Source organism: Strongyloides ratti (genome assembly GCF_001040885.1).
Source record: "Strongyloides ratti genome assembly S_ratti_ED321, chromosome : 2".
In the NCBI taxonomy this organism is placed as follows: domain Eukaryota; kingdom Metazoa; phylum Nematoda; class Chromadorea; order Rhabditida; family Strongyloididae; genus Strongyloides; species Strongyloides ratti.
Genome location: NC_037308.1, coordinates 12,453,212 through 12,474,091, shown reverse-complemented (window position 1 = coordinate 12,474,091; position 20,880 = coordinate 12,453,212). Strand labels below are relative to the sequence as shown.

Genomic DNA, 20,880 nt, shown 5'->3' with positions numbered 1-20,880 from the left:
ATTTAAATATCAAAGACGGAAGACATTAATTATTGATGAAAAATGTAACTTATTATGTTTTAATTGATATCTAATATTTTATAAAGAAAAAGAAAAAAAAAATTATTTTTTTTAATATATTCTGAAGTAGGAATGCTTTAACTGTCAAACTTTTTAATATAAAATAAATTTTATATCATATTACAATAAAATGATGCAATATTTCTTCATGTAAAAAAAAATAAAATTTTATTATACTATTGATATTAAAAAAACTATTGAAAAAAAAAAGAAAATCTAAATATTGCTAACTACAATTTATCTATTCATAATGATTGCGATTATAATATGAATAAAATATAAAGCAATTTAATTGAATACAAAACTATAAATAAAGAACAAAAATGTCATAATACACTTGAAAATTTAATATCATTATCTCTCTCCATGGAATCAAGAAAGAAAAATAAAATATAAAACTATATATATATATATTTATGGCACCAAATATAAAACCTTATTCATTGTTAACTTCTTATTTTTTTTTATATTTAAAATAATTTCGTTTCATTAATAAAGTTACTTATAAAATAATTCAAACAATTTAAAATAAAATTTTTGTTATTCATTATTCATAAAAAAAAAATCTGTTCTAAAAGTAAAAATAATAAGATCTGAAATTCTATTGACATATAATGGTACTTCATCACTACTTTATGAAATTAAAATGAATAATTCTAAACAACCAATAAATATTTAAATTTTAAAATAAAATATCAAATACCAAACATGTCATCTTTTTCATATTTAATAAAATTATAAATTCATAACATTAGTAATAATTTTTCCAATCCTTAGCCTCCAAAATTGTTTTTCCCATTTTTTTAATTAAATTAATATATTTAAATTCAAAATTTTTTCATTAAGAATTCACCTCATTTACCAATAAAAGTATTTCAATATCACTATGTATATTAGAGGAGTAACAAAATAATAAAAAATTTTTTTCACGTTTTCAAAATAAAAAAAAAAAATGCGCTCTCTGTTGTCAGCGCAATGTTTTTTAAAATAATATATTTTTTTTATCTTTGATAACACTGTAAAAATTATGAAAATAATATTTGTTGCAAGATAAGAATTTTTGAGTAGAAGTTTGTTTAGAAGTAAAAAATGAATTAAAAAAATATTTTATGATAAATTTTTAAATAACTTGTTATTTTAACCAAATTTGACTTTTAAGATTTAATGGTGTATAATATTATAAAAAAACATTTTTTAAAAAAACTGAAAAAATGCTATTGATAACTTATTGTGCTAACATTTTATGTGCTTAATTATTTTTGTACAACTTTATTTTTTTTAAGATTTTTATGAAAAAAAAAAATTTTTGTTATAAAGAATCAATTTTATCAACAATATAATTATTATTGTCAAAAATTTTTTAAATAATTTTTCTAAGAATAATCTTTACATCTTTAAAGATTTTGAAAAAAATTTTCTTATTTTGTAACTTCAAAAATTTAAACTTTAATTTCTTCATTTTTCATATGGATTATTTAAATAATTATATAAAAATTTTTTTTTCTATTATTTTATGCATTTTTTAAATTTTATTCCAAGAATTTATAAGTTTTTTTTTTTTACAATTTTTTGGCATTTGATTTTAATTACATTTATTATCAAAAATGTTTCTGAAATTTTTTTACTATATATTTTGTTCTTGAAATCTTTTCTCATTATAAGTTAAAAAAAATTATTTTCGGTTGAATTTCAGACCTGGTGTTCCCTGTTGTACTTCCATCCAGCCATCTTGGCTTCTTCTATTTCCACTATGATGCCTTCTCCGCCGATAACAAAATTTTCGCTTTCCAAAGCATCCGCTACATGTAGGACAATCCATTTTCCTTTTAATTAATTTCTCATCTTGGAGAAACTCGAAAGATGCTTCCTCGTCGCAGAAAATGTTTTTTAAAGATTTCATTGATGGAATTGAAGCCATCTTAGATTCGTTGTTTTGATTGAAGTTTAGAATTGAATACTCCTTCCTTTTTCTTTGAAAACTACGTTAAAAGCATTTTTTCTTATCAGATTGGTATATTTATCATTTCTCAATACTACCTTATGAAAAAAATTTTTTTTCTCTTTTTTCCTATTTTTTTCTTATAATTTTTTGTTTTTAGTGTAAAAAAAATTTTTTTTTTGATCCCCCATGTTTTTTTATGTTAGAAAAAGTAAAAAAAATTGATAAAAAATTTTATTTAAAAAAGTTATTTGAGTGGTCTCCAACTTTAAAATAGATCCTTAGTTTTGATTTAACAAGTTTGCAAAAATTTATGATCAAATATCAATTTCTAAATCATTTTACCCTTTTTTTTTTATTACTTTTTAAGAAAAAATACTTTTTTTGATAAAAATAAGTTGTTTTTTTTAATGATTTTATAATAAGATTAAAAAAAGTTTTATTTATGTTATAAAAAAATTTTTTTTTGTCTTTTATTTTCTTTTTTTCTCTTTTTTCCTATCTTTTTCTTGTAATTTTTTGTTTTTTAGTGTAGAAAAAAAATCTTTTTTTATCTGATTCCACATGTTTTTTTATGTCAGAAAACTAAGAAAATTTGAAAAAAAATTTTATTTAAAAAAGTTATTTTAGGGGACACCAGATCTAAAAGAAATCCTTATTTTCATTTAAAAACTAATGAAATATTATAATTAATAAAATAAAAATAGACGAAAGATTATTTATTATTTTTATTTGAAATAAAATTGTCCTACCAAAACTGAGTAGTACAAAAATTTAATATAAAATATATGTACCTAATATGATCTGACTTTTGGTGGAACCCAATCTGTTTCACTTTTGTCAAGTGTGATATCAATTACCGGTCTGTATGCAAGTTTTACATCACCGGTTTCTGTATTTTGAGTGATAATTGAGTGCTTACGCCAATGCTCAGTAATTGGTTTTGGAGTTTGATTTGATGTATCTTTTGAGTAGTCCATTTCGTCAAGACGAGTCTAAAAAAATTAATTTATACATATTAATAAAATTTTAAAATAAACATACTGGATAGTCATCACGGGCATGAGCTCCTCTTGATTCTTTTCTATTTTCTGCAGCAACAATTGTTTGTTGAGCATTAATAAGAAGATTTTGAAGTTCCAATGTCTCAATAAGATCACTGTTCCAAATAAGACCTCTATCAGTAACTTTAATATTTTTTTGTTGTTTATATAATTCAGCAATTTTATCACAACCCTTCTTAAGAATATCACCTCTTCTAAAGACAGCAGCATGACCTTGCATTGTCTTTTGCATATTTAATCTAAGTTCAGCTGTAGAAATATCACCATTTGCATGACGTGCAGAATCTACTCTTTGAATTGTCTCTTCACCAGCATTTTTTGGTAATGGTTTAATTGAATCACCGGGTTTATTTTTGGAAAGAATATCTAAAGCACATGCACGTCCAAAGATAACTAAATCAAGAAGAGAATTAGCACCAAGACGATTAGCTCCATGTACAGAGTGTGCTGCACATTCACCAGCTGCATATAATCCAGGAACAATTTTGTCTCCACCTTCTTCTGTGTATGTTATAACTTGTCCTTTGTAATTTGTTGGTGTACCACCCATATTATAATGAACAGTTGGAAGAACAGGTATTGGTTCTTTGGTAACATCAACTCCAGCAAAAATTTTAGCTGTCTCAGAAATACCTGGAAGACGTTGAGCCAAATGTTCAGCAGGAAGATGATGTAATTGAAGATAAATATGATCTTTTTCTGGTCCAACACCTCTTCCTTCCATAATTTCAATTGTCATAGATCTAGATACAACGTCACGAGAAGCTAAATCCTTAGCTACTGGAGCATATCTTTCCATAAAACGTTCACCTTCAGAGTTAACTAAGAAACCACCTTCACCACGACATCCTTCTGTCATTAAACAACCAGCTCCATAAATTCCAGTTGGGTGGAATTGAACAAATTCCATATCAGAGTTAGCTAAACCAGCTCTAGCAACCATAGCAGTACCATCTCCAGTACATGTATGAGCTGATGTACAACTGAAATAAGCACGACCATAACCTCCTGTAGCAAGAACTGTATTTTTAGCATTAAATCTATGAATACTTCCATCTTCTAAATCCATTGCAATAACACCAACACATTCTCCTTTATCCATAATTAAGTCAAGGGCAAAGTATTCAATAAAATATTTACAATCATATTGAAGTGAAGCTCCATAAAGTGTATGTAAAAGTGAATGTCCAGTTCTGTCGGCAACGCAACATGTTCTATGAGCTTGACCACCTCTTCCAAAATCATTTGATTGTCCACCAAATGCTCTTTGATAAATTTTACCATCTTCAGTTCTTGAAAAAGGCATACCATAATTTTCAAGTTCAATAACAGCTCTTGGAGCTTCTCTTGTCATATAATGAATAGCATCTTGATCACCTAACCAATCAGATCCTTTTACGGTATCATAAAAATGCCATCTCCAATCATCTTTATTCATATTTCCAAGAGCAGCATTAATTCCACCTTGTGCAGCAACAGTATGAGAACGAGTAGGGAATAATTTTGTAATGACTGCAGTTTTCATGCCACCTTCAGCAAGGCCCATAGCAGCCCTAAGTCCAGCACCTCCAGCACCAACAACAACGGCATCAAATGTGTGGTCAATAACTTTATAATCGGAAATATTTCCTTTCTTAGCGCAAGCACTAGCAGCAGACAAAGATAAAGCTCTTTGTGAAATGGATTTAAATCCACAAGTCCCGACTTTAAGCATTTCTAAAAAAAAAAATTAAAATAAATTAATGTTTAGTAAATATAAAATATCTATTCTACTTGAAGTAAAAAGGCAATTCTGCACGTTTACTATTACAATGGTATAATGTTACTTTGCTTAATACATTAAAATTCCTCGTAAGATTTTAACGTTTCGTGTATACAGCTAGAAATATTTGATAAAGTGCAATTTAAAGAATCATACATAACCATTTGTGGCTGTTCTAACTAACATAAATTTAAAGTGGAAGTGAATCTTTTATTTATTAGATAAGTTGAAAAATATGTCAGAGATAAAATAAAAAAAAATATTTATAGAAATTACATATTTAATATAACAAATTGTTGATAATTCTAGTTATCTATTGTTATAAAAAGAAAATTATATGTATACAATATTTAACAAACATAAAATTATTATATATTACTAAATATTAATATTCATTTAATTGTTCTTCATCTTTAGATAATGTTAATGAACCAAGTTTTTTACTACATTCTCCATTATCAGAATCATCTTCAATAGTTTCAACCTTATGGTCACAATTTTTTTGATTATTTTTTTCCTCTTCTAATAAATATAAATGTTCTTTATATTGAATTCTAACCATAGGATATCCTCTGGCTTTCTCAAAAGCTTCTGTTGCATTTCTTGCACTGATACCTAATACATCAGTCATGTATCTACATATCATGTAACCAGTTCTGTTTAATCCATGTGTACAATGAACACCAATAATTTTTTCTCGATTTTTTCTATCACTTAAAAATTCATGCACTATTTGAATAAATTCTAATGCTTTTGGTTCATTTTGATGGATTTCATGTCCGGAACATGGTAATTTGTAGTGACGTATCTTTTTTTTAATAAATTCATACTTATCATAATAGCGATTAGTTGAAGTGAGATCAATAATGAGACCAAGATTGATATTTTTTTTTTTGCAATGTTCTATCAAATCTTGCGGCCTAAAAGTTGCCTCAGGAGGAAGGCGTGTACCATGTAATGCAAAATATGAATTATGAAGAGGTGTCTTAAATGGTAAGAATTGAGTACCTTCTATTACACTTCCTATAGGAGATTTATATGTACCCCAACTATAAAAAAAAATATTAATTAAAAAAATAGATAAACAATAATTATTACCCTTTTGGCAATTTTAATGATTTTGGAGTAAAGTCACATTTATCAGATCTTTCAGATGATCTATTTAAGTTAGATCTTGAATTTTTATTGTACTTTCCTTCTGATTTCATATTTCTTTTATCTCTTTCTTCAAATTTATCCCATTTAACAATTCTACCATAAGAAGATGGCATATCTTTTCTTGAACAAAGTTCTTCTAAATAATCAATATTATAAAATGATAAAAAAAATGAAAAATCAGTTTGAAATTAAAGAAATATGAATAAATAATAAATATTAATAATAGATGTTTATTATTTCTAACATAAGATCATGTTAAAAATTTTTTTCCAAAATTTAACGTATGCTCTATTCCATTGTTGTTTTGCAGGGAAAAGTAAAAAAGAGTTCTAACGATTATTTTCAAATCATTGTTGTTTAATTTTTTTTGTTTATAACAGTAAATATTTTTTGTCTAACTTTTCTTTTTTTCTTTTGGTAATTTTTCAACAATAAATCCTCCATTTATTATCCCTAATCTATAATGATTGACATAGAAAATTGTAATTCTTTAGATTTTTTTCAAGAAAATTTTATCAGTACAAAGATATAATTTTAAAAACACAGTAAAATTTTATTTTTAAAAAAATCAAGTTTAAAATTAATAATTTTTGTTTAAGTTTAGAACAACATCAATTTTAAATAGATGTAATATTTTTTAAAAACATAAAGTAATCTAAAGCAAAGAGAATACAATCGTAGAATATACTTTCAAGAACATCATTTTAATGTTTTATAAAATAATCTTATATCTGGAAATTGATGTAATACTTGTAAAAATTGATAAAAATGAATTTAGAAATAAATTTAAAAAAAACCACAATCTTTTGACATAATTTTAGAGTTGAAAATTTACAGAATATCAAAAATAACCATTGAAAAAATATGGAAAATCATACTCTGAAGATTTATGAGAAAAATTACATAAACCAAAGTTTAAATATGATTTGTTTATATAAAGTAATAAAAGAAAAAACAAACTTTTTTTTGAAATTATAATGATTTTAAAGAACTCCAAGAATGTAGTATCTTTCAGAAACAATTTGATAACTTTTTTACAATGCTACTATAAACAAGCAAATTTAATCAGAAGATAAAGAAAGTTTTGAAGTACAATAACCAAAAGAGTTAGAAATATAATTAACTTTTTTTAGATGAATTGGAGAATCAAATAAAGAAAATTTGTTTTCATATTTATGAAATAAAATAATTGATTTATTGTGAATTGTAAACAAATAAATTATTCTTATCACATATATTTTTTTAGTCATTTTAAAGTGAAGTAAAAAGGTTAAAAAAATATTTTTAATAAATTATTATTTTTTTATTATTAATTAGTATTATGAAATTCCTTTCATGAATTCTAGAAAATAACTGAAAAATAAAAAATTTATCAGGCTATTTTCATTAGATTATAGTTCAAAAAAAATATAAGACGTAATGTTATAATTATAATTTATATAAATATAAGAAATGTAAAGTAATGCTTATAATATTATTTGGTTTTTTTTATTTAATAACAAAAACACATATAAAATTTGTTTCCAAGTATATTACAAATTTATGAAAGTGTAAGATAAATATTTTATTTTAAAGAAAAAAATATATTTTTATATTGGGATAAGTTTTTAAAAATATAATGTTTATAAAATAAAGTAGATATATTTATTATTGATAATGCAAATTGATTTATCTCAATATCATTTTTATTAAGATTTGATGAATTGTTGGTCTTTTTACTTTTTTCTGTTCTTATTCTTTTCAATTATTAAAAGTAATCTTTCAAACAATGTTGAAAAAAATAAAAATATAACATTAGGTATTTTTTTAAAATATACTATATAATTTTTTTGTAAAATATAGATAATTCAAAAGTAAAAAATAAAATACTTCATGGAAAATGGTATTTTGGAGGTATTGCTTCTTGTGGGGCTGCTTTAATTAGTCATCCATTAGAAGTAGTTAAAGTTCACCTTCAAACACAAAATAGATATGATCCAGAGGCAAAAAATTTTTTAAGTATAATTGGTTATATTTTTAAATTATATGGAATTTTAGGATTTTATGTTGGTATTAGTGGATCATTATTAAGGCAAATTACTTATTCAACAGCAAGATTTGCCTTTTATGAATTATTTAAATCAACATTTTTATCTTTTAATGAACAAAATCCTGATGATGATGTACCATTTAATTATAAGATAATTTTAGCTGGAATTGCTGGTGGTATTAGTGGTTTGATAGGTGCTCCTGGAGATTTAGTTAATGTAAGAATGCAAAATGATATAAAAGCTTGTGTTAAAGATAAAAGAAATTATAAAAATGCTTTTGATGCAATTTATGTTATAATAAGAGATGAAGGATTTTTAACTTTATATAATGGTGCCACAATGGCAATGTTAAGAGCAATAACTATAACCATTGGTCAAATTGCCTTTTATGATCAATTTAAATATATTATCATATCAACATATTTATTTAATCTTTCAGATGGTTTTGTTACTCATTTAATATCTTCACTTGGAGCATCAAGTACAGGAACATTATTAACACAACCAATAGATGTTATCAAAACAAGAATGATGAATGCTCATGTAAAGGAGTGTGGTAGTGTTTATGAGTATATTATTAAAACATGGAAAAGTGGACCATTAAATTTTTATAATGGTTTCATCCCAGCATGGATTCGTTTAGCACCCCATACAACATTCATGTTTCTTATTTATGAACAACTAAAAAATAACTTTGGATATTATAAAAATTAAGTTATATTATATTATAAATATTTAATGTTTAAAAATTAGGTCAAAGATAAGGATCTTTTTTTTTTGATAATATATATAATGATGAAACAATCTATATAAAATAAATGTTTTAAAATGATTTCAATACGTTTATTAATATTTTGGGTTATTTTATGTTTGCTAGCATATGACATACAAAGAAGAGCTTTAGTTGTCTTAAAAGTTACTAACTTTATAGATAAGTATGGAAGAAATTTGACAGTTGATGATTTTAATGCATTACCAGGTTTTAAAAATAAAATTCAAGAAATTGGAACACCAGCAATAATTTTATTAAATAAGGTAATACATATTTATAAAAAAAAAAAACATATATTATTATTGTTGTTTATTTTTTACTTTTCTAGTATGCTTTAAATATTACATTAAATTTCTTGTGTAATATTGAATCATTTAATGAAACAAAATCAAAGATATTATTAATATCTTTTGATAATACTTCATATAATATTTTGAAACAATCTTTTCCAAACATACATATTTATCGATTTTATTCAAAACCTTTAGAAGAAAAATTTAAACGTGGTGAAGGGACTTATCAATTTTTTCAATATTTTCGAGCTTCCCTATCAGCATATCTTACAAAAATAACTGATGAATTTTGGATGATACAATGTGATACAATATGGAGAGATGATTTATTTAAAAATATAGAAAATAATAAAAATTTAAAATTAGAAAATAGTTATAAAATATTACTAGATTCTGAGAGTGATGAAGGATTATTAAAAAATATGACAGCTGGTGGATATTTTAAAGTTAAAAGTAGTAAAGAAACATTTGAATTATTTAATTTTGTTAAAGAAAATCTTGAGAATAGACTTGTGACTGATAATAATATGATGAGTCAATATTGTTATAAATATTTTACTTCAGATGAAAGTAAACCTTTATGTAAATTCATTCCTACAACTTTGATGAGTAATTGGAGATTGAATATTGAAAAAGTTAAAGAACTTCCATTATTTCTTCAGTATGATGGTGGTGCTGGTGCAGAGGAAAAATTTAAAAAATTTGAAGAAATAGGTGCATTATTTGTTGATTTATCAACATACAATAGTAATAAAGTTTCTTGTATTAAAAAAAGAAGTAAAAATCCAACAAAAAGTTTAAAAACAGAATTAATAATGAAAGAGAGTAAAATACAAAATAAATTAAATATTTTAGATAGAACATTATGTTGGATAGCTGAATTTTTAATAAACACTTTTCCATATGTTGAATATTATATGAGATCATGGATATATCCTGATTTTTCATATATTCTTACAATATAATAAAATAATAAATAAGTTTAAATTTTTTTTTTTTTATAATTATTTAAATAAAAGTTATATATTATTTTGACAAAAGTGCATCTTCTTTTATCATTATTATAATATCAAATTTCATATATGTAAATGTGTCTATCAATGTAAAATTATTTTTTTATTTAATTTTATTTTTCACTCAATAAAATAGGAATGATCAAGTGAACTCCTCGCACCAATGACTTAGTATATATATAAATGAATTTAAGTATTTATTAAATAAACTCTTAAATTAAACTAATTCTATTTGATAATTCCTTATATTCAAAATACGAAATATAAATAGAAATTCTTTTTTTAACTTATTTATATTTTATTGGAAAAAATTATTTTTTTTTAAAAAGAAAAAAAAAATTAGTGTGTTTATTTAATAACTAATAACATTTTATTTTAATATGCTTTTTATTATTTGTTTAAATAAATCATTAATTTAAAGGTTTCGTAATAATAATGTGAGTTAAATGACGCTTTTTATCATTCTAAACTTCTAAGTTATACGGAATCAATGTATTTTTATATTATTATTATTATTATTATTAATAGCTAACTCAATTTTATTTTAATAAAATTGATATATTGACTATATTTTTAAAATATTATATTCATATTGATAAGTTCAAAATAGTACATTTTTAGAAAAGTTATATATAAATAATATTATTTAATATTTATCTATACTTAAATATCCTTTCAACTTGTGTTCTTACTATTTTATATACAAAGAGAACGTTATTATTTATAAGCATGACATACATTTAATATATTTTTCTCTCAATTGTTAGAAAAGTATAGTGTGACCAGATATTATATCTGCTATATATGTAGTATTGATAAATTTTATGTTAGCAAGAAAATGTTAATATTAAAAAAAGATGCACCAGAAAGTTAAGCTTTATTATCTTCTTTTAGAGATGATGTTTTTGAGGGAAAAAAAAATTATTGTTTATATGTTAGATATAAAAAAATATTGTTTTTTTTATATAAAATCTTTTTATAAAATCTTTCATATAATAGTATAGTTGTGTTAAAAATAAGTGAGAATAAAGATGAATTAAAGATTTTTATGTTAATTTATGGAAAAAAATATTGTATTAATTCATTCTTTCTATGAAATTTTTTATTTTTTTGTAAACTTTTTTTTTTTTTCAAATATCTCATATATACTAATAACAAATTATTTATTTTTTTGTATCAAAAATATTTCAATATAAATGTTGTATTGATATAAATATTAAAAATAGTTATTTTAATGATAAATTTAATATTATTTACTTCAGTAATATTAATTTATACTTACATTAATTACCTCCAAATCGTTTAAGCAAAACAACAATATTTAACATATTGAATAGTTAAGTTAAATGTTTTAAAATTAAAGATATATCTCTATTTAACATATAAACCAATGTATAAGTAATAAAATAAAAATTAAAAGTTCTTCTAATATTTATTATATCATTTAATAGAACTAAATAGATTCTAAGAATACTCTTAATTAACAAATATAAGTTATAGAATTAATATTTAAAGGTTTAAATATAATATTTAAATTAATTTTTCTAAATTTGTAGTATTAAATATTATTATAATTTGTATTTTCTAAAATTTTTTTTTTATTTTTTTTTAATAAAAAAAAAGATACATATATATATATATAGATTCTCACCAATTTTGCAGAGTTCTCTAAGTTATATGTTAAATTTTTAGTTTTTAAAAATGTTAAATTTTATCATACTTCTTTCTTCAAATTTATTTTCTTTCTTTATTTATTTAGACTATATTAAAAATTAACACTTTCAATATTGGAAGTTATTGAAGATTTGTTATCTAAAATTTTAATGTAATATTATTTTTAAAGCATAGGAGAATCTTTTTGACTGTCACTATTATTTATTAACTAGATCTTCTTCTATTGATAATAAATAATTTAAAAATTATATAGAAATAATTTTTTAATTTTTATTCTTCTTACAAGATGTCATCAATCTACAAAAGAATATCTATCATTATAAAATTCTATTCTTTTAGTTGTATTTTATTTTTAAATTTCATTATAATGATATTATAGTAAAAAAGATTTTAATAATTAATTTTATATAATTTTATTATTATTAAAAAATATATATATATAATATGGAAGACAATTAATACAATTTCAATTTTTATCATTATTCACCTAAATTTTTCTTCTTCTTTTTTTTTCCACTAATAATTATATTTTCAATATTTTGTTTATTAAAAATATGTTAAATTAATTTTATAAAAATTACTTATAATAAAATTTTTTTTTAATAACTCTTTATTTATTCAGGAAGAATTTTTTAATATTTACAAAATATCTTTATAATAATATTTTATATTTCTTTTAAAAATATTTTCTAACTACAAATAGTTTTTTTTATACTTGTTTCTCATAATTATTACATGTTTGAAGATTATATTTTTTTTTTAAAATAAAAAATGGAAGATGAAGAATTTATAACATGTAGGAAGGCTGAAGATTGTATGACTGATAGGTTAACAAATTTTAAAGAAGATATATCCATGAATAGTGATAAAAATATTAATAAATGTGTCAATTTGAATGATGAAAAATTACCCCTTAATACTGTGAATAGTGGAAAAGTCATAAAAACGTCAAATTCATGTATGTCATTTTTTGTTAAAATTAACTTTAAAAAAATTTAAATAAATTTTTTTTTTAGCTTTTTTAGAAGATGAAACTAAACAAAAATCATTCACATCATATTTAACATTAAAAGGAATGTTTCGTTTATTTGGTAATACAGTTGCTAAAAAATCATACCATTTTATTGTAATCTCAGCAATAATTTCACTTTGGAGTATTGGTTTATGTAAAATGAATTTACGGGATAGAATTCGGGATGGGTATACACCTACAAATAGTCCTAGTAGATATGAAACAGATGTATTTAGAGAATTTTGGAATTCATCTAGTGATCCAATTATGACTGTATGTACATTAACATCAAAAGACAATAATTCTATGTTAAGGGAAGAATATATTTTTGAAGCAAGAAGAATATTAAATTTCATGCAAAATACATTTAAAATAATTCCATATTTTAAAAATAAAAATGAAAAAAATACAAATAAAAGTTATTCATATTTAGAATTTTGTGAACCTTTTTGTTATGCAAATATGGCATTAGAGATGTTTGCTGATGGTTTAAATAGAAGTATAAAAGCTATTGAAAATAATAAACCATTACCTGAAGAAGTTACATTAACTTATCCAATAATAACAATTGATGAATATGAAATTCATTTGGAAAGAACATTTTTTGGAGTTGTTAAAAAAGAATATCCATCATCAAAAAATATTTATGTTAATAAATCTATTTTTTATAATTCTAATGAATCATTTAATGGATATAATAGGATACAATCAATTACAAATATGAAATCAATTTCAGTTATATTTCTTGTCTTTCGTGGTGAAGCTAAAAGTGAATTTCAGGAAAAAATTTTATATCAATGGGAAAAAGAAATTTTTAAATTTACTCAAGAAAATAAAAATTATAGTTCTATTATAAATATAAATGTTGCTGGAACTGAGATATTAGATGATGAAATGATGAGAGATGGTAAAAAAATAACTCCATATTTTGCTGCTGGTTTCCTTTTTATGATAATTTTTGTTGCTTCTAATGTAGGTATTGGAGCAATTTATTATAATTCTATTGATGTTGGAAAAATAATAGTAGCATTAGGTTCTATTATGTGTCCAATTCTTGCTATTACAAGTACTTATGGAATGATAAGTGCTTTTGGAATGAGAACTAATAGTTTTATGTTAGTTATGCCATTTCTTGTAATGGGAATTGGTGTTGATGATGCCTTTTTAATGATTCATTCATTTCAAAGACTTGGAAATCAAGGATTTAATAAAATTGATAGAATGAGTGTTGTATATGAAGAGGTTGGTCCAAGTATAACAATTACAAGTTTGACAAATTTTATTAGTTTTCTTATTGGTGCTACAACTCCAACACCAGGTAATTTTTTTTTTTTTACAAAATTATTATAATTTTATTATTTTTAGAAATACGAATGTTTTGTATTGCAACTTCAATAGCAATGGCACTTGGTTATATTTATGAATTAATATTATTTGGACCAATATTAACAATAGCATCAACATTTGAAAAAGATGTATTTTCAAAAATTGTATCACCATTATCTTCATCATCATCTATAACATTAACAAGTTCATGTAAAAATAATAATAAAATACCAAAAAATGAAAGTTCTTGGAGAGTATATGTAGATAAACTTCAACATCGATGGTTACATCATTATTGTAATTTAGTTAGAAATCCAATATGGTTTTTATTTCTTTCAGTAATAGTAATAATTTATCTTTATTTTGTTATAATTGGTTCAATTAATATTAAAACAAAATTAGATGCAGGAAAAATATTACCATCAGATTCACCTCTTCAAGTTACAAATGCACAATTAGAAAATATTATTTGGAAATTTTATCATCCAGCAACTATTATTGTTAATAATCCAATTGATATAACAAGTAAAAAAGAAATGGAAAGATTTGATCAATTAGTTAATGAATTTGAAAATCTTAAAGAATGTAAAGGATCATATGCTAGTATGATATGGTTAAGAGATTATAAGAAAGCTTGGAATACAACTTCAGCATATGAAAAATTTGTAAAATTATTAAATTTTGATTTTGAGGATAAAAAAAGGACAACAACAAGTGAAACTGGTATTGATTGGAGTTATATTGATGGATTTTTAGAAGATCCATTATATAAACATTGGAGAACATTTGTAAAACTTAGAAAAGAAAATGTTCTTGATTGGAGTATAAAAAAGGGAAATGAAACTAAAAAAGAAATGATAAATCAAAATGTTGTTGTTAAATTTTGGTTTACAGTTTCATATGAAAATGTTTCTACATGGGATCAAAGAATTAAAATTCAACAGGTATGGAGAAAAATTGCTGAATCATATTCAGATTTAAATATTACTGTTTGGGAAGCTAATGGAATGTTTGTTGATCAAATGTTATCATTAAAATCTGTAGCTATTTCAACAGGAATACTTACTTTATCAGTTATGACAATTGTTTGTGCTATTTTTATTCCAACATTATCTGTAATAACAGCTAGTTTAGCAATTGTCTCAATATCAACAGGAGTTTTTGGTTTTTTAAATTATTGGGGTTGTGATCTTGATCCTGTTGTAATGGCAGCTGTCTTAATGTCTATTGGAATGAGTGTTGATTTTACAGCACATGTTAGTTATCATTTTCAAGTAACTAGTAAAAGAGATATTCAAAATGGTAAAATAGTTAAAGTTTCACTTAATAGTGTTCAGGAAAGATTAGAGCATACATTAACAGCGGTAGCCTGGCCAATGATACAAGCTGGTTTAAGTACAATAATGTGTATTTTACCATTATTATTTTTAAATAGTTACTCACCATTAGTTTTTGTAAAAACTATTTTTCTTGTTGTAACATTAGGTTTTATACATGGATTAGTAATTCTTCCTACTATTTTAACAGCTCTTCCAGAATTTATTAATAATACAAATATTTATCATACATTTTTGTCATCTTCGAGTACAAGGTCTTGCAGATATATGGGTGGAAATACAAAAAATAATAATGATACAATTTCATGTGAAACAAAAGATGGTTTAGGAAATGATTTAAGAAATGAAAAATGACAGTATTTACTAAATTAATATTTATAAAATATTTTGTTAATATTAAAAATTATGAAATATTTTTGGGTATCATAATTTTTTTTTAGCTTTAAAGTTTAATTTTATTGTATTTAATATCTATCCTAAAATATTATTTTTTTTAGTCTCGAATAAAATATTTTTTTTTAGGCAAATTATTTTTTATTTTTTAAATTTTAAAAAATGTACTCCATTTTTATTATGATTATGTTTTTTGATAAATGAAAAACAAAAAAAAAGCGTAAATATTATTACATAAAGATTTTTAAATACTTTTATAAAGTACATACTCTGTAAATTATTAATCGTAATAGTTAATAATACAAAGGAAAAAAAAATTATTTAATTTTGCTCATAAATTTTTTTTTTAATCATTCTATAAAATTGTCATTATAATTTGTATATATTTATATGGTAAATTTAACTAATGATATAATGTTATTTTCATAAATAATCTTGTAAATATTCAACGATTCCGATTAGTAAAAATAATGATAATTTATACCATTCTTTATATTTTAAATAGTTATTTTATTAAAATCAGCTTACAAATAGTAAAAAGTTATTATATAGATGTTGCATTATTTATGTATTTATATTGTATAAATTTTAATTTTCATTCTTGAGAATAACAATCTTTTATTTTATAATATATATATATATATATATTCATACTTTTTACGGAAAATTTGCTTGTCACTTTATAAACTGTTCCAGCAATTAACCATTGTTACCATTGATAATCATTTAACATAGACAAACTATATTTTTTATATATATTTACTACTATTGCCAAAATTTCTATTTTAAAAGTATACATATTATTTTTAGTAAAAGACACGCCTTGATATAATTTAGGTATGCATATTGTAAAAATTTAAAATGAAAAAGAGAAACTTGTTTTATGTAATTTTTTCCTATATAAAGTTATAATGTAAATATAAAAGGTCTATAAATCAAAAATTTTATTTGCCATTCTCCTCATTTTATTTTTATATGGAATAATTTTGATTTCATTATTTACCAAATATCTATTCAAATTTATTTAAGTTGCACATACTAAAAATTTACTTTAATATTATTTATTATAATATAAAAAAAACACATATTTTTATAATAAGGAAAACAAACATTATTTTCTTTATTTTAAAAATAATAGAAAATTATTTTGATGTACTTTTAATAAATTTTTTACAGTATACTTTAGAAAGTTGATTAAATATTTATATATAATTTAACAATGACATCAATTCAATCAACTATTGCTGATAAACTTCATACTGATCAAGTAACAGTAAGAGAAATATTGGCAGAATTTATTGCAACATTATTTTTTGTGGTATGTTTTATTTAACAAATTTGATAAAAAAAAAAATTTTTTTTTTTAGATGATTGGAACAGCGGCAAATGTTCAATTTGCTTCAACTGGTGGAAGTAACATGGTAGTTATTCCAATAGCATGGGGTATAGGATTTGCTTTTTCTGTATACCTAGCTTCAGCTGTTTCAGGTTAGTTATAAAAGTTATCTAAATGTTAAATTGAAAAAAAAATATTTTTTTGATATAAATTGTTTATTTTACCATAAATAATATATTTTAAGGTGCTCACATTAATCCTGCAATTTCTGTTGCCCAAGCTATTCTTGGTAATCTTTCTTTTGCCAAATTACCACACTACATTTTATCTCAATTAGTTGGAGCTTTTATGGGAACATTAATAACATATACTAGTAAATATGGTTTGTTTTTAAAAGTATAAAATAATTATCTATAAAAATAATTATTTAGATGATATACAAAAAATTAGTAGAATGTTTGGAAATAATACTTATGCTGGTGATATTCAAGTAGCGGGACTATTTACAACATTTCCAGCACCACATATGACTGCATTTGGTTCATTTTTTGATCAACTTATTGGAACAGCTATCTTGTCAGGTTGTATTTGTTTAATAACTGATCGTAGACATCATATTCATCAAGGAGTTGTTCCAGCATTAGCAGGAGGAATTATGGCTATGATTGCTTTAACTTATGGAACAAATGGTGGATTTGCTATTAATCCAGCTCGTGATTTTGGACCAAGATTCTTTACATGGATTGTTGGTTATGGAAGTAAAGTTTTCTCATATGGTAATTATTATTTTTGGATACCTATTGTTGGACCATTTATTGGAGCATTAATTGGAGCATGGATATATAAACTTTTTGTTGGTCTTCATGGATTAAGTGAAGTTTTAGAAATTACTAATCCAAAATCAATACTTCCATAAAAATAATATTTTAAGAAATTATAAAAATAACGAAAAAAAAAATAAGAAACTTTTTATTACTTGTTAAAATGATTTATACATAATTTTATCTTTTATATTTTTTAAGCAAAAGTATTATTATATTTTAATAAATAACCATTAATTTTTGTTAAGTAAAAGGTGATATACACATGATTTTTTAAAAAAATTCATACTCTACTACATCTTGAATCCATTTATAATCAGAATCATTTTTTAACTTGCACCATGTAACATCTAAATCTTCATGAACAAAATGCATAGGAATATACATTGTAATTACTCCTACAATAACTACAAAACTAAGCCATAATAAATGTTTACATAAGCCTATTCTACAACATAATTTCCAATGTTGTATATGTGTCCAAAATATGCGAATCCAGAAAAGAAAGATTTCAAGAAAAAGTGTTGCTGAAAAGAACATTAAAAATTCAGGATCATGTTCTTTAACAAATTGTCCTGGATTTAATATTTCATTAGGTAAAAATGTTTTTCTACTATTTCCAACAAGAATAGCAAATGATGCCATCATTCTCCAAGCATTAAGACTATGTTCAATAATATTTGCAATATTTCTTCTATCTCTTTCTTTCTTAGCAAGTACTTGAAGTTCAGCCTTTCTTTTTGCCTTAATTTCATTTATCAAAGCTTTTCTTTCCTCTTTTTCTTTTTTTAATCGTGCTTTAGCCTCTTCTTGTTCTCTCTTTTCTTCTATACTTACTGGTGATTTAAGGCTATCATCTTTTTTTACAAACTTTAAAGGATTAATTTTTTTTAAAGGTATTTTTCCCATAATATTTCCAAATTTTGTATCTTTATCATCTTTTTTTGAATTAATTTCTTTTGTTTTTTTTAATAACATTGGTCGTGATTGATCTTTAAAAGAATCATGATTATGTTCATGCATTCTTTCATCTAAATCATCATCCATTTCTCTATCAAAATCATCACTACTATCTGTTTCTTTATCACTTAAATCACCATCAGTTTTTGTTTTATCAACAATTTCTGGTAAGTCTGGATATAATCTTTTTACAGGTAATTCTTTACCATTAATTGGAATTGTTGTATCATCCTCTTCATCACTATCAACTTCATATTCTTTATTTTTTCTTTTATTTTCTTCTAATGTTAATATTCTTTCTAAATCCAATTCTACTTTTGATTTTTTCCAATTATATAAATCATTATAAATAAACTAATTAAATTATATATTTAATTTATTGTTAAAAACAAACCCTAAAAGTTTTATCTTTATATGTTGTACATTTTTTTAAAATTAAGTTGATAACAACTAATAAGTAATTTTCTGGTCTTAAGGCTGGTACACATATACAAATCAAAAAATGCATCCAAAACCATAGTAAATCATATGCTTTCCATAAACAAAAATAGACACAATCTAATTCTAAAGAAAAGCCAAAATTTAAATGGGCTAGGATTGCTAAGGCAAACCGATAGATTAACCAAAATCGAAAACAATACCAACCCATTTTCTTATTTAAAAGAAAGTATGAATTTTTTGTTGTATGTGCATAAACACCTAAAATAAAAATGATAAATATTTGAATGTATAATAAAATTGTTTATATAAAGATATTTAGTTAACTTTCGAAAATTTTATTGTTAGGATATTAACACTTAATGATATACTAGTAAACAAAAGTGTTAAATAAAATAATCAATAATTTTTATCAGTGTCTTTATACATATAATAAATTATAATTTACCACTACTTTGGATAATTATTTTAATAAAATACTTCATCCATAAGTTTGTTACACAATAAAAATCATTAATTATTTTTCTATAGAAATATATATATATACACATATATATATAAAAATTAAAAATAGTATAAAATTAAAATATTCTTTAAAAATTTTCTACAAATATAAATTTAGCATGCATTAATTTTATATATATATGAATGAGTAATAGTAGCAATGTAAAAATAACAAAGTTATATTTTCCTCTCATTTAGTCTTTTATTATACAACTACTACCAAACTCATTTCTCCCTTGATAAAAGAAAAGAAGAACCAATAACTTTTGTCTTTTATTTTTTTCAAAAATTCTATCCGTTCAAATTTGTAAAATAATATAATTTTACTAATGTAAAAATTTAACTCATTGATGTTTAAGAATTTTTAAAAATTATAATTTTATTTCAAATTTTGATAATAAAATCAATCATTCAATATCACATAATACTTTAAAAAAAACTTTTTCAAGCTAAAATTATGTATCAAGTTATTTACATAAATTTAATTTTCTCCAATATAAATTATTTTTATAAAAAATTTACCAAAATTAAATAGTTTCATGTTTTATATAATTTTACATTATAAATGTTAATGTACAACATTAAATAGATATAATTTCTATAAATAAAATAAAAATTATGATATTGTTATATTTGGAAAAAAAAAGTATTATATTTTTAACTTAAGAATACATTTTAATTTGTTAATATCTTGTAATATATAGTCATAATATTTATATTTAAGCATAAGTTTGACAAGAGTTATATGGTATTAAATGTAGTTTCATTTTATTCTTTTTAAAATATATTATTTGAGTAATTCTTTTCTTTAAAAAATATTTACATATATTTATTAAAAAATCACTTTTTATAAAAAAAAAAGTTTAATTTAAAATTTATTTTATAAAAATAAAAGAGTAACAATATTTTAATAGGAGTTAAATTAAATACTATTAATATTTATGTCAAAGAAATAAGATTTAATCAAGTGGTTCTTTTTAATATTACA

The 20,880-nt window shown here is 22.2% G+C and overlaps 8 protein-coding genes across 8 annotated transcripts; 4 read left to right on the top strand and 4 right to left on the bottom strand.

The window, feature by feature from the left end:
• Positions 1-1,732: 1,732 nt before the first annotated feature.
• SRAE_2000398300 (Hypothetical protein) lies at positions 1,733-1,978 on the bottom strand (the record flags this gene model as incomplete). Its single annotated transcript, XM_024642798.1, has 1 exon — positions 1,733-1,978. The coding sequence occupies one exon, from the start codon at positions 1,976-1,978 to the stop codon at positions 1,733-1,735; it is 246 nt and encodes an 81-aa protein (XP_024508533.1).
• An 815-nt stretch (positions 1,979-2,793) lies between these two features.
• SRAE_2000398200 (Succinate dehydrogenase [ubiquinone] flavoprotein subunit, mitochondrial) lies at positions 2,794-4,777 on the bottom strand (the record flags this gene model as incomplete). The annotated part of the gene is made up of 2 exons (XM_024642797.1): positions 2,794-2,994; positions 3,044-4,777. 2 exons carry the CDS (start codon positions 4,775-4,777, stop codon positions 2,794-2,796), a joined length of 1,935 nt encoding a protein of 644 aa, XP_024508532.1.
• A 433-nt stretch (positions 4,778-5,210) lies between these two features.
• Positions 5,211-6,096, bottom strand: SRAE_2000398100 (RNA/RNP complex-1-interacting phosphatase; the record flags this gene model as incomplete). The annotated part of the gene is made up of 2 exons (XM_024642795.1): positions 5,211-5,874; positions 5,924-6,096. 2 exons carry the CDS (start codon positions 6,094-6,096, stop codon positions 5,211-5,213), a joined length of 837 nt encoding a protein of 278 aa, XP_024508531.1.
• Positions 6,097-7,681: 1,585 nt separating this feature from the next.
• On the top strand, positions 7,682-8,727 carry SRAE_2000398000 (Mitochondrial brown fat uncoupling protein family and Mitochondrial substrate/solute carrier repeat and Mitochondrial carrier domain-containing protein; the record flags this gene model as incomplete). Its single annotated transcript, XM_024642794.1, has 3 exons — positions 7,682-7,781; positions 7,826-7,981; positions 8,021-8,727. 3 exons carry the CDS (start codon positions 7,682-7,684, stop codon positions 8,725-8,727), a joined length of 963 nt encoding a protein of 320 aa, XP_024508530.1.
• A 114-nt stretch (positions 8,728-8,841) lies between these two features.
• On the top strand, positions 8,842-10,043 carry SRAE_2000397900 (Nucleotide-diphospho-sugar transferase family-containing protein; the record flags this gene model as incomplete). Its single annotated transcript, XM_024642793.1, has 2 exons — positions 8,842-9,048; positions 9,114-10,043. The coding sequence occupies 2 exons, from the start codon at positions 8,842-8,844 to the stop codon at positions 10,041-10,043; spliced, it is 1,137 nt and encodes a 378-aa protein (XP_024508529.1).
• Positions 10,044-12,536: 2,493 nt separating this feature from the next.
• SRAE_2000397800 (Sterol-sensing domain and Patched family-containing protein) lies at positions 12,537-15,794 on the top strand (the record flags this gene model as incomplete). The annotated part of the gene is made up of 3 exons (XM_024642792.1): positions 12,537-12,723; positions 12,782-14,095; positions 14,143-15,794. The coding sequence occupies 3 exons, from the start codon at positions 12,537-12,539 to the stop codon at positions 15,792-15,794; spliced, it is 3,153 nt and encodes a 1,050-aa protein (XP_024508528.1).
• Positions 15,795-17,052: 1,258 nt separating this feature from the next.
• SRAE_2000397700 (Major intrinsic protein family and Aquaporin-like domain-containing protein) lies at positions 17,053-18,085 on the top strand (the record flags this gene model as incomplete). Its single annotated transcript, XM_024642791.1, has 4 exons — positions 17,053-17,151; positions 17,201-17,321; positions 17,414-17,551; positions 17,601-18,085. The coding sequence occupies 4 exons, from the start codon at positions 17,053-17,055 to the stop codon at positions 18,083-18,085; spliced, it is 843 nt and encodes a 280-aa protein (XP_024508527.1).
• A 178-nt stretch (positions 18,086-18,263) lies between these two features.
• SRAE_2000397600 (Hypothetical protein) lies at positions 18,264-19,599 on the bottom strand (the record flags this gene model as incomplete). Its single annotated transcript, XM_024642790.1, has 2 exons — positions 18,264-19,304; positions 19,345-19,599. 2 exons carry the CDS (start codon positions 19,597-19,599, stop codon positions 18,264-18,266), a joined length of 1,296 nt encoding a protein of 431 aa, XP_024508526.1.
• Positions 19,600-20,880: the final 1,281 nt, after the last annotated feature.